We start from the raw sequence: 10,782 nt of genomic DNA on the forward strand, positions 1-10,782 counted from the left end.
GACCTTTCAGCTACCTTCCTGGCGACAGGGTCCTCGGGCAGCACCGGGGCACCCTCGGGTCCCTCGCAGGTGATCCGGGTGGCGTCCACTTTGGCCGGGAAGATGTACAACGCTCGCTCCCCAAGCTGCCTCTGGGTGTGGTCAAAGTAGCCCAGCCGCTTCACTCTGAATAAATTTAAAAAAAAAAAAAAAAAGTAAAAAAAACAACAGTTTACAATATACAATATTTCATTACGCTTATACATAGATAGAAATCTACAACGTGTGGAATAATTATTAGAAGAATTTAGGCTGAAACCAGGGATTCTGCTAAAATCGAGTACCTGCCCAGGTTCTCCTGGGGGATGGTGGAGGATGGTGGGTACACGCTGTCGGAGCCCTTGGGGGAATAACTCTTGGTGATCCAAGTCACCTTCAGCTCCACCACTTGGACCTGCGGACATGGACAAATGGTTTGATTAGGCATCCTTACAGATTTGTCGTTTTTTTTTTACGCACTTAAATAAAATGCTGTCACTTTGTCCTCAGCTTCAGTATTTATTCCTTGAATTTTATGAAAACCTGCCCACCTCCTCCACCACCACCCGGAACTTGCTCTTCTTGCTGAGCACCGGCTTCACCCCATACAGCCACTGCACGTTGGCAAAGACCTTAGACGGTCCAATAAGCACCTGGCCGGGGTAGAATCCATACGCCTCATCGAAGAAGAGACCCTGAAGGTGCAGATCGGAGAATAAATCAGGTCATTACAGCCCCACCCATCACACCATTTACTGACAGGACTTCTGTCCAATGTGGTCCAGGAAGCCCATCAAACCCACAGTCTACTGAAAGTGGAGACCCCGCTCACCGAGTCACTAACATGGGGACAAACATCATAGAGTTTGGAACCGTCCTCTTCACTCATTGAACACCTAACGCAGAGACATAAAACACCACAGTCATATTTTCCACGCATTCTACACAAATTAAAATGGCAACAGTGCTTACATGCTGAACATTCACAGCATTTTTCATGATAAATAAAGAATGAAAATTACCGTGCACCGTTGGACAGCTTGAGGATGATGTGATTGGTCAAGTCGTACACTTTCCCCAGCCAAAAGTCATAGACAATGTAGTCCCCGTACATGAAAGACTAAGAGAGGACATTTTTAATCGCCTCTTCAAAGTACAGCGTGCCAATTTATAAAGAAATAAAGACCGTTTGAGGGCGATATGTCTCACACCGAGCTATAATGGGAATAGATCAAATGCACCGCTCACCCAGATGTGCTGCAGGTCTCTGCTGTTGACGGGGTACAGGACACAGTTGGTCCCCACCAGCTTGACTGCGCACTCAATGTTCACATTGGTCACTATCCCACACTGCTTGTCCTGCGGAACACAAAAAAAAAAAAGCTCAGGCAGATCAACAACTACTAAAAAGCTGGATGGCAGACTTTAAAAAGCCTTACTGGCAAGTTTAAGACACAATGGCAGAGGGAGTTGAATTCCTCATCCAATCAGATCTATAGTTTAAAAAGCCTTATCTGCAATACCCAAAAAAGGATTGGCAAAAAAAAAATTAATGGAGAGAATATGAAAGAGAGGGTCTTACATTTGAATTCATTCTCCGCACAAAGTCTCGAGGCACAATAGATCGATCTTCAAGTTTCAGCTGAAACGAGAGGGAACGAAGGTGATTAGACGCCATGGAACCGACCTCCTGAGATGAAGACACATCCTGTGATCAGGTACTGAATGATGACTGTCGCATCATCATCATAACGAGCTGTCTGATGTAGGATATAAAGAAGCACATGAAATACACTATAACATTAAACGCCTGTACTATACAGCCAGCCCCTGTTAAAAAAAAAAAACAAGGCGGAGCAACATGGCAGCCAAGACGTCACAGGGCTGCTCTCTATGTAGAGCTTTGTAACAATAAAAAAAAAAAAAAAAAAAAAAACACTAAATTCAACATATGTTTGTATTTGGTAAGGGCCCAGCAGTGACAGACGCATTAAATTTTAATATTAATAAAATTACTATTATATAAATATTTTTTACAATACAGACAAGATCCCTATTGCATGAATGCGATTGGCGGCTCCTGGTGAGGTTTTGAAACTGAAATAAACCCAAAATGAAGAATGTGACAAAATGATCATATCCTCCATCCTTTTTCCTTTCTCGCCTCTACTTGACAGCGTAATTATTAAAATATTAACATTACGTTCACATTTCTGGCATTTATCAGATGCTCTTATGCAGAGCGACCTACAATCAGTATTTACAGGGACAGTCCCCCCCCTGGAGACACTCAGGGTTAAGTGTCCCGCTCAGGGAAACAATGGTAGTAAGTGAGGTTTGAACCTGGGACTTGGTGCTGGGAAATGGAGGTGGTAGTCTAGTGGGTTAGACACTCGCCTAGAACCAGAAGTGTTCTTTCGGACCTCATTAGATAGAAACATCAAATGGTTATAGTCTCTTGTGCTAAAACAAAAGAACTAAATTAATATGTATCTACTTATCCGGCAATTTAAAACAAGGAATTGGATTTCATGTGGAAACCAGCAATTTTCTCCAAATTCTACATTATACATCGAACATTAAATTACGCGGCTTATATGAAGAGGCCTAATTCTGCCCAAATCTGACTGGAAAGGAGGGAGATTATTCACATGCCCACATGTGTTCTTTATTCCGCACGCAGATGCACATCCGGACCCTAATAAAGAGGAGTGAAAAGAGGTTATTGATCACTGCACGGCGACCTTTTTACACAGGGCCTGCTGACTCTCTCCGGGTCAATTCCTATTAGCAACGGAGAGCAGAGGAGCCCCGCAGATGTCTCAGGACGAGATGGATTGGCCATTCAAATGTATATTCAGAATCCATGAGGAGTCCTTCTCCACCCCAAAAAAAAAAATCCATCAGGGGTCTGTTACCATCACCAGAGGTAGAACCCCAGCAAGGCTTTCCTCAGTGAACGCCCCATGAGTCAAGTAAACAGTATTTTAGAGATCCTGCAAAGACACTTATTTACCATTGGGGACCATATTTCCCCAAATTCGGACATTCTGAGATACAACCACCTGACACTCGATGCAAATTGTGCTTTTGTTTGTTCATGTTCCTCACGAACTTAAGACAGATTTTTCCCCAGACACACTACAGAATACCAAATGACCATGAACGGCTAATAAAGGACAGGGGACCTTTTTCAGCAATGTCATGGTTAAATTGCACGGTACCAATGAACTTTGGTCCAGCAAATAATATGAAAGTAAATATTGGTTGTTTTTTTTTTGCAGTTTATGTTGCGGCATAGAAAGGAAAATGAAATATCTGGTAAAACTGGCAGTTTTCCTGACAAGTGTTACACTTGTGTATTCCCCGTGCTAAAAAAAAAAAAAAAAACATTTATATCTTCAGGTTTGATAGAAAAGAATAGATAGAAACAGGAAATAGTTGCTTTCTGGTTATCTGTTGGAGAGGAGGATGAACTTGAATAATGCTTTTAAATCAACAGAGTTTGAAAAGGGGAGGAGCTTGTAGGCATGATTGACAGCTTGCACCCTGTCAATCGCACCCTGTAACACGCCCAGGTGTAGCACAGCATCCACCTCCGTTCTCTACACGCCTAATAAACCTTGATGCAGAGTATGCGAGTGGGAGTCACAAACATGGGACCACGCCCACTACCAACGGGCACATTATCAATTTCTCACGTGTTGCCGACTTCAACTTCACCCCGCATTGTCAGCCAAATTCCCAGATTCAACTGTACCCCGATTTTGTGCTGCAGAACTACCGTAGAACAAAATCTGCACAGTCCACTATATTTCCAGCAACGACTTCTTACGCAAGCTGAAGAAGAAAAAAAAACGACACCACTGGTACGCCATGACCGTACGCCATGACGTAGCGTCAATACCCAGTGAACAGCGGCGCAGGAAGATGAAGGCGGAGAACAAGGCGGAAACTGAAGCGACCACCAGCCGCCAAACGGCTTCTCATCCTCCTGCTCCACCCCCCACAGCCAAACAATCACCTGACCGACGTCCAGATCGTCCATCTCTTCTCCCCACGCCGCTTATTCTTCTGTTTGTGTGCAGGGCCCAGAACGTGCCAATTAACAACAAGTCAGCAGTGCGTCCGGCGGGGGGAGGGGGGGGGGGGGGGGGGGGGGGATTCCAGCAGTCTCCAGCCGCTCATCGCGGAGAAGAGAAAAGAAGCGTCCAGCTGGGGCTTCGGCATCAGAAAGGGCGTGTTCACAGCTACTGTTAGAAGGTAGAGATGGATTACAGGGATCAATAGGAATCCGCTCGTCCGAGGTCTGTTTGGACACCCCGGCATTAATGAGCACGAGGCTGGAGAGGAGCTCCGGACACTCCAGTTCATCCTTTACCTCGACAGCAACACAACCCCGGTCCTGCGGAAACGCCAAGTGTCTCGATGTTCGTCGCGATAAATATTGAATGTTAACGTTTGACATGTATTATTTCAGCCAGGCTTCAGTCTGGACATGTGGAGCAGCTGCAGCTCCCACTGTGTCTCAGAAAAGACAAGTTTGAGTTGGTCGTGCACAGCAGGACTGTCCCAGAGAGACGCCGCTGAAAGGACAAGACCGAATATATCAAATCTGACTGGCCGAGAGCTACATCAGCAGCTCGCCATCTACACGTTTACTGCAGATTTCAACACCGTGCAGACAAACCACAATTAGCTGCCGATCTGGATATTAATAATAATAATAATAATAAAATATTCTGTCCAATCCAGCGAGGATACGCAGGCAAGAAAACACAATCTCGGTCTCAGGAGACACAACATTTCCACATTACATCACTGCACTGCATTACATCCTCAGAGAAACTCCCCAGGGGGCGGGAACAGAGGAGTACGTGGGCGGGGCAACGCTGCAGCGGCATGGGATGTCACATCCTGGCTCTTCGGCCTTCATCTTCACTCTTTTTTAATTGAAAAGTGAAACTTCCTACATTTGAAACCAAAAAAAAAAAAAACATCTAAACCGTAGCTAAAACACACAAGATATAGGTCAAATAATTATTCAAATTATTCATCAGGTATCGGCCACACTGTGCTGATCTATGAAAGCGATGTGAGAAAAATACTGTACGTACCTTGGTTGCTAAGCAATAGCAAACAGCGCTAAAAATAAAATGCAAAACCAGCATGGAGGTATTTCACGCTTGCTACACCAACGTGTTCCATGCGAGAACTCGAGCAACTCCAGAAGGGCCATACTGAACATGGTCAGCGGACACGTCCGAGCAGCGTGTATGTGAATACGGTCCGATAATTAATCTCAGCAAGGCGGTTTATTCATTAAATACCAGCACCAGACCGGCACTCTGGATCGCCCGACGTCCGAACGCCGGGTATCAGATCCAAGAAGGCCAGGTCTGTGTGTCCATACATTTCATTTTTTCCACTTGTGTGTGTTTAGGTGTTTTTTTTTTTTTTTGGCAATGTGGGCGTGGGCCACTTTTACACGGTGAAGGCAAATGAATATGATAAAGACTCTTACAATTTCTTAAATGAATTTAAGAAGCTCATATTTAAGAAGCACATATTAAATGATCACATCAGAATCTCAGGCCCAGCACTACTAAAAAAGGCAAAACTGGGGACAAATCTTTTGTGTCACAAAAAGAAAAAAAAAAAAAGGCCAAGGAGTCTAAAAACGGATGAGATCCAAGGAGGACAGGGGGGGGGGGGGGGGGGGGGGGGGGGGCATGCTGCTGGGACAAAAACACCTGATTAGTTATTCAAAAATGAAACCAACGGAAAAAAAGAAAATAAAAGAATGCGCGTCTTATCCATCCATCCATCCATCTTGCCATTAGCCGCCTCCCCCAGCCGGTGTCTCCAGAGACAGGAAGCCGGCCGGGGTGTCGGCATGCGCACCACGCCCTTAGCGCCAGAGCTGCAGCCTGAGAGCCATGACTGGCAGGCGCAGCATTGCACGCGGGTACCACGCGCGGCGTCCTCTTATTGCCTCTTCAGGGACGCCATCTGATCACGTGTTACCGGCCCCCACATTTTAAACGACGTTACGCCAACGTAGGTGCCCACCGTGCAATATGGGTGGGGCCAGGTCAGAACCTCCTCATATGCACCACACAAATTGGACAATCTGACATGATCTGTATATCGTGAAGTCCAGATCGACCGACACCTTGTGTAGCTGTAGTTCACTGCAACAAAATATTTCACACACACGTCGGCATCATAACTACACCAACAGAGTGTTCGTTTTTGACCTGATATTGGAAGATCAGGCGGATTTTATTATAAAAGACAATAAGCCACTGTTCTCCACTGTTCACAAAGGGAACAAAAACAAAAAGAAAGACAGGAGCCGGCCTTTGTCACTGGGATCCTACCAGTACATCCAACTCGACAAAGGAAGCAGGTGGAACCTGGGCCCGATACTGGGCGGCATGGGGGGGGCTTGTATTCAAGAACGAGTGACATTTCCATACCCGCAAGTCACGGCGAATAAAATTGTGCGTGGTCATTTAAACACGCGCGCGCCATGTATTGTTTGAACACTTTCGTCAATTCCGTCACGTTTACGACCGTGGCGCCTTTCATTCGCTCACGATAAGCGTGTTGTTCGTTTATCGGCGTCTAGAGGAGCACATCGGTGAGCGAGGGTGTTGTTTTGTGCGCCGCTGAGCGCAATCGATGAGGAAAAAAGATGGTTAGCAGGCGCGGCTAGTCGAGCGCGTTAGCGGGAATAACCCGCGAAGGATGGTACGCTGCGTGGAAATCGGGCCGATGTTCGGGTGTTCGGTGGTGGAAACGCACCTTGGTTTCCCGCACGTCCTGCTTCACTCCCTCCGGGTACCACTGGACGCGGACGAAGCCTCTTCCCAGAGGCCGTGTTCGCGACTCCGCCGCCCCGTTCTCAGTATCCGAGTTACCGGGCCCGGGGCCGCTGCCCCCGCCGCCACCTTTACCTCCGCCGTCAGCGTCCACGTCCGAGTCCGAGTCGAAGTCGTCCTCGCCGTGGATCATGTCGACCAGGCCGAACCGAACCGAGCCGCGGTGGCGGCCGGAGACCAGGTCGTGGGTAAAGAGGAGCCGCTGGGAGCCGCCCGCCACGGACGGCGCCTCGGAGCCGGGGCTGGCGGCCGGAGAAAGGGCCGGGGTCCGGGGTGATGGGGATGCCGCGGGTTCCGCCATCGCTGCTGTAGGGAGGTGGAGCGGACAGAACAAGGCGGATAATGAAGCGGACCTGTAACCAGGGACGCAGCGCACGTGTGTGCGTCGCGACGTCAGCGACGTCCGTGGGGGCGGGGCCTCGGTGGAAGGGGCGGGGCTCTGCGTGTAACTTACTTTGAACAGCCGAGTAAACACCCAGCAGCGGTGAATATGAATATCAAAATCTATTTTCACCATTTCATTCATATATATATTCTGGTGAAAATAGATTCTGATATTCATATTCACCGCTGCTGGGTGTTTACTCGGCTGTTCAAAGTAAGTTACACGCATATATATATATATATATATAGAGAGAGAGAGAGAGAGAGCTTAACCTTTCCACAGAGCTTTCTACAGTGGAAAAAAAACACGAAAAATAGTCAGTATCCACACAACATTCCGACTTTCAACCTTCTTCTCACGATGGATGGATATCCAAGACAGTCCACCGAAGTACAGCAGCAGAGGCGGGCCGATACGAGCCGTTAGTAAAACCGCTCGGCCCTCGTTCGGTATTTGTCATTCTCCACAGAAACACGAACGTTTCGCGACGAAGGGGGACACCTTGTAGGCTGTGTAATATTCCACACAGTTGCCTTTACGCCACTTTGACAGTCGATCATCCCAGATATGAATTAATCTAGAAATACAAGAACCCGCACAAAACAAGGAAACAGCACCTCGCGTGATCATTATGATTATTTCTGGAAAGTGTCTCCGTGAACTGGTCATTATTTGCCCACTCACGCCTCTGCTTCGTCAGTTTCACGCTCATCATCATCATCATCATCGGCCACGTGGTGGCAGTATGATGACGGGTTCCGACTCGGCGGCGGTTTACAGAACCTCTCCCGTGATAGGTGTGGCCAATTAAGCCAATTAGCGACCATTCGAGTCACTTGACGAGATGAGAAACGCACCTTTTCTCGGGTGCTGCGACGTCGGTCACGGGGAGGAATGTCGGGGGTCTGCGTCCTGCCCTTCCTGAAGCCGGCCCACGTCACGGCTGCGGGGTCCCCGGGGCGCCAGCGCCGCCACACCCTGCCCGCCAGCGAGTTCCGCTCCCTCAGCCTGGAGGACGCCGTCAGCGTTTTCGAGATCGAGAGGGAAGGTGTGTGTGTGTGTGTGTGTGTGTGTGAGAGAGAGAGAGAGTGATGGTTTAATAAGGTGGTGTCTGTAAGGTGGTCCGTGTTTCCTCCCACGCAGCCTTTATCTCCGTGTCGGGGGAGTGTCCCCTGCACCTGGACGAGGTGCGCCACTTCCTCACACTCTGCCCTGAACTGTCCCTCGGCTGGTTCGAGCAGGGCCGCCTGGTGGCCTTCATCATCGGGTCTCTGTGGGACCAGGAGCGCCTGAGCACGGTGAGATCATTACTACATCACGCCATCACTATGCCAACACTACATCTATGCCAACGCCATCACTATGCCAACGTCACACCATCACTACATCTATGCCAACGCCATCACTACGCCAACGTCACACCATCACTACGCCAACGGCATCACTACATCTATGCCAACACCATCAATACGCCAACGGCATCACTACGCCAACACCACACCATCACTATGTCTACTCCATTGCTACACCGTCAGTACACCTACACTACCCCCTCAAAAGTTTGGACATACCTACTCATTTATGGGTCTTGCTATTTTTACATTATAGAATGAAAGTGGAGATTCAGGACTGTGAAATAATACATGTCAAGTTGTATAATAAACAAACAAGGCAAAAATGTGAACATTTGAGTCAGGGGAGCAGACTGCAACGTTTGCAGCATTGGCTCCTCTGAATAAAGCTTCTTTTTACCATGGCAGTATAAAGAGGCGACTCTGAAAAAACAGATTCCTCAAACATGCTTCACTTTCTCCTGATACAACAAATACTAAATATGTTTCTTGCTTTGCATTCTTCCAAATTGGCTCAGTCTTACTCTGAGTGTTAATTTTTTTTATTCTATTGTAATCCATTAGTTACTGGCCGCAAAAGATGTCATTAAGATTCACCTTTAGTTACATTGTAATATTGTTTAGATGTTGGAGCTACCAGTAACAGGTCCACATCTGCCATTATAAAGTGAAGAGATGTCAAATTATTTGCGCACGATGATGAATTGTTGCCCAGCGAATAGAAACTGAGCGTTGAATTGCAGCAATGATTCTAAGTTGATTGTGTTGGATGCTACAGACCTGCCACGAATGTTTTGACGGTAAATGGGTGCTGGTTTACTGGGACCGCATTACACCATTACAACATCTACACCTACATTTAGCAGCTTTCCTTCAACATTGCTCCTTCTCAACCATTACCACATCTTACATTATTACTACACCTTTACTCCATCTACAGCACATTACTGTATCATTAAATACACCATTACTACACCACTGTCCTTACTATCATCTTATTATCTGGAGTTTACATGAAAGCACAAAATGATCATTATGTCATATGCTACATAAACATATTATTATGTTTAATGTAATTACATACTTATCCTAAACCACATGAATGAATCAGATTTTATCATCTTATTGTTGTTAGAAATTAGTAGATTATCTCAGTATTTTATTATTTGCAGAGTAGTAGTTTAATATTTAATAATAGTAATTTAATATAATTTTTGGGGGGTAAAAAAACTTAAATGACTTGTCCCATAATGCAATTTTCCAAGAGACGATATAAATTGAGACACAATTTTTACAATGTTAGTAATTTTTTGAAAAACAAATTGTTGTTGCAGGACGCCCTGACTCTGCACAAGCCCCTCGGGACCACCGTCCACATCCACGTCCTGGCCGTGCACCGCACCTTCCGCCAGCAGGGCAGGGGCTCCATCCTGATGTGGCGCTACCTGCAGTACCTGCGCTGCCTGCCCTACGTGCGGCGCGCCGTGCTCATGTGCGAAGGCTTCCTGGTGCCCTTCTACCGGAAGTCCGGCTTCAGGGCGCAGGGGCCGTGCGAGATCACCGTGGGGCCGCTCACCTTCATCGAGATGCAGTATCCTGTCCGGGGCCACGCCTTCATGCGGCGCAACAGTGGCTGCTGAGGCGCCCCATTAACCAAAAGCTCCCAAGCTGTTTTTAGAAATGTTTACTCTAAAGACAAAAAAATGTCAAAAATTATCACTGTGTGCTGTGCTGCAATTTTTCACAATCACTTTCACTTCACTTTTACTTACAGTAGAGCATCAGGACCTGCTAGTAGGACCATGACCAGGTCTGACAGTCTCTTCTGCCTGCAGTTGTGAACGTCTGATTTTTTTTATAATTACGAGCAATAAACACAAATATTTTTAAGAAACTCTGTATTTATAAGCCCGATAAAAAGGCACCACACACATTTACCCTCACACAACACATAATGCTTATTAACATTCAGAATAGAGGTTAATCATGATTTTCTAGGTGGAAACTTTTTTATATACTGATATAACTTTAATATGCATTCAGCAGCTTGTGTATTCTATATGTTGTGTGTACTATGGTACTAATAAATGCCAAACAAATGTAAAATGTTGTCTTGTCTTTTGATATTATATGACAATCC

At 46.5% G+C, this 10,782-nt stretch overlaps 2 protein-coding genes across 3 annotated transcripts in view; one reads left to right on the plus strand and one right to left on the minus strand.

Moving 5' to 3' along the window:
- The window catches only part of ube2o (ubiquitin-conjugating enzyme E2O), a 14,472-nt gene extending 7,172 nt beyond the window's left edge, over positions 1-7,300 (minus strand). For both annotated transcript variants that reach the window (XM_028972716.1, XM_028972715.1), the window contains exons 1-8: positions 6,829-7,300; positions 1,601-1,660; positions 1,267-1,377; positions 1,041-1,138; positions 851-914; positions 570-713; positions 324-433; positions 15-165 (exon numbers count right to left, since the gene is read on the minus strand). In XM_028972716.1, the coding sequence (XP_028828549.1) occupies positions 15-165; positions 324-433; positions 570-713; positions 851-914; positions 1,041-1,138; positions 1,267-1,377; positions 1,601-1,660; positions 6,829-7,206 (1,116 nt within the window). In that variant the 5' untranslated portion in view covers positions 7,207-7,300. The remainder of the gene's footprint in view (positions 1-14; positions 166-323; positions 434-569; positions 714-850; positions 915-1,040; positions 1,139-1,266; positions 1,378-1,600; positions 1,661-6,828) is intronic.
- Positions 7,301-8,043: 743 nt separating this feature from the next.
- Positions 8,044-10,748, plus strand: aanat1 (arylalkylamine N-acetyltransferase 1). Its single transcript, XM_028973230.1, has 3 exons — positions 8,044-8,338; positions 8,434-8,588; positions 9,977-10,748. The coding sequence occupies exons 1-3, from the start codon at positions 8,185-8,187 to the stop codon at positions 10,280-10,282; spliced, it is 615 nt and encodes a 204-aa protein (XP_028829063.1). The 5' UTR covers positions 8,044-8,184; the 3' UTR covers positions 10,283-10,748.
- Positions 10,749-10,782: the final 34 nt, after the last annotated feature.

Source organism: Denticeps clupeoides, chromosome 3 (assembly GCF_900700375.1).
Source record: "Denticeps clupeoides chromosome 3, fDenClu1.1, whole genome shotgun sequence".
Lineage (NCBI taxonomy): Eukaryota > Metazoa > Chordata > Actinopteri > Clupeiformes > Denticipitidae > Denticeps > Denticeps clupeoides.

Bases quoted from the DNA above. Each gene is read 5' to 3' on its own strand.
- aanat1 (XM_028973230.1), top strand. From the start codon at position 8,185: ATGTCGGGGGTCTGCGTCCTGCCCTTCCTGAAGCCGGCCCACGTCACG. The intron at 8,339-8,433 runs GTGTGTGTGTGT...CCTCCCACGCAG, and splicing joins TTTCGAGATCGAGAGGGAAG to CCTTTATCTCCGTGTCGGGG. The intron at 8,589-9,976 runs GTGAGATCATTA...TTGTTGTTGCAG, and splicing joins ACCAGGAGCGCCTGAGCACG to GACGCCCTGACTCTGCACAA.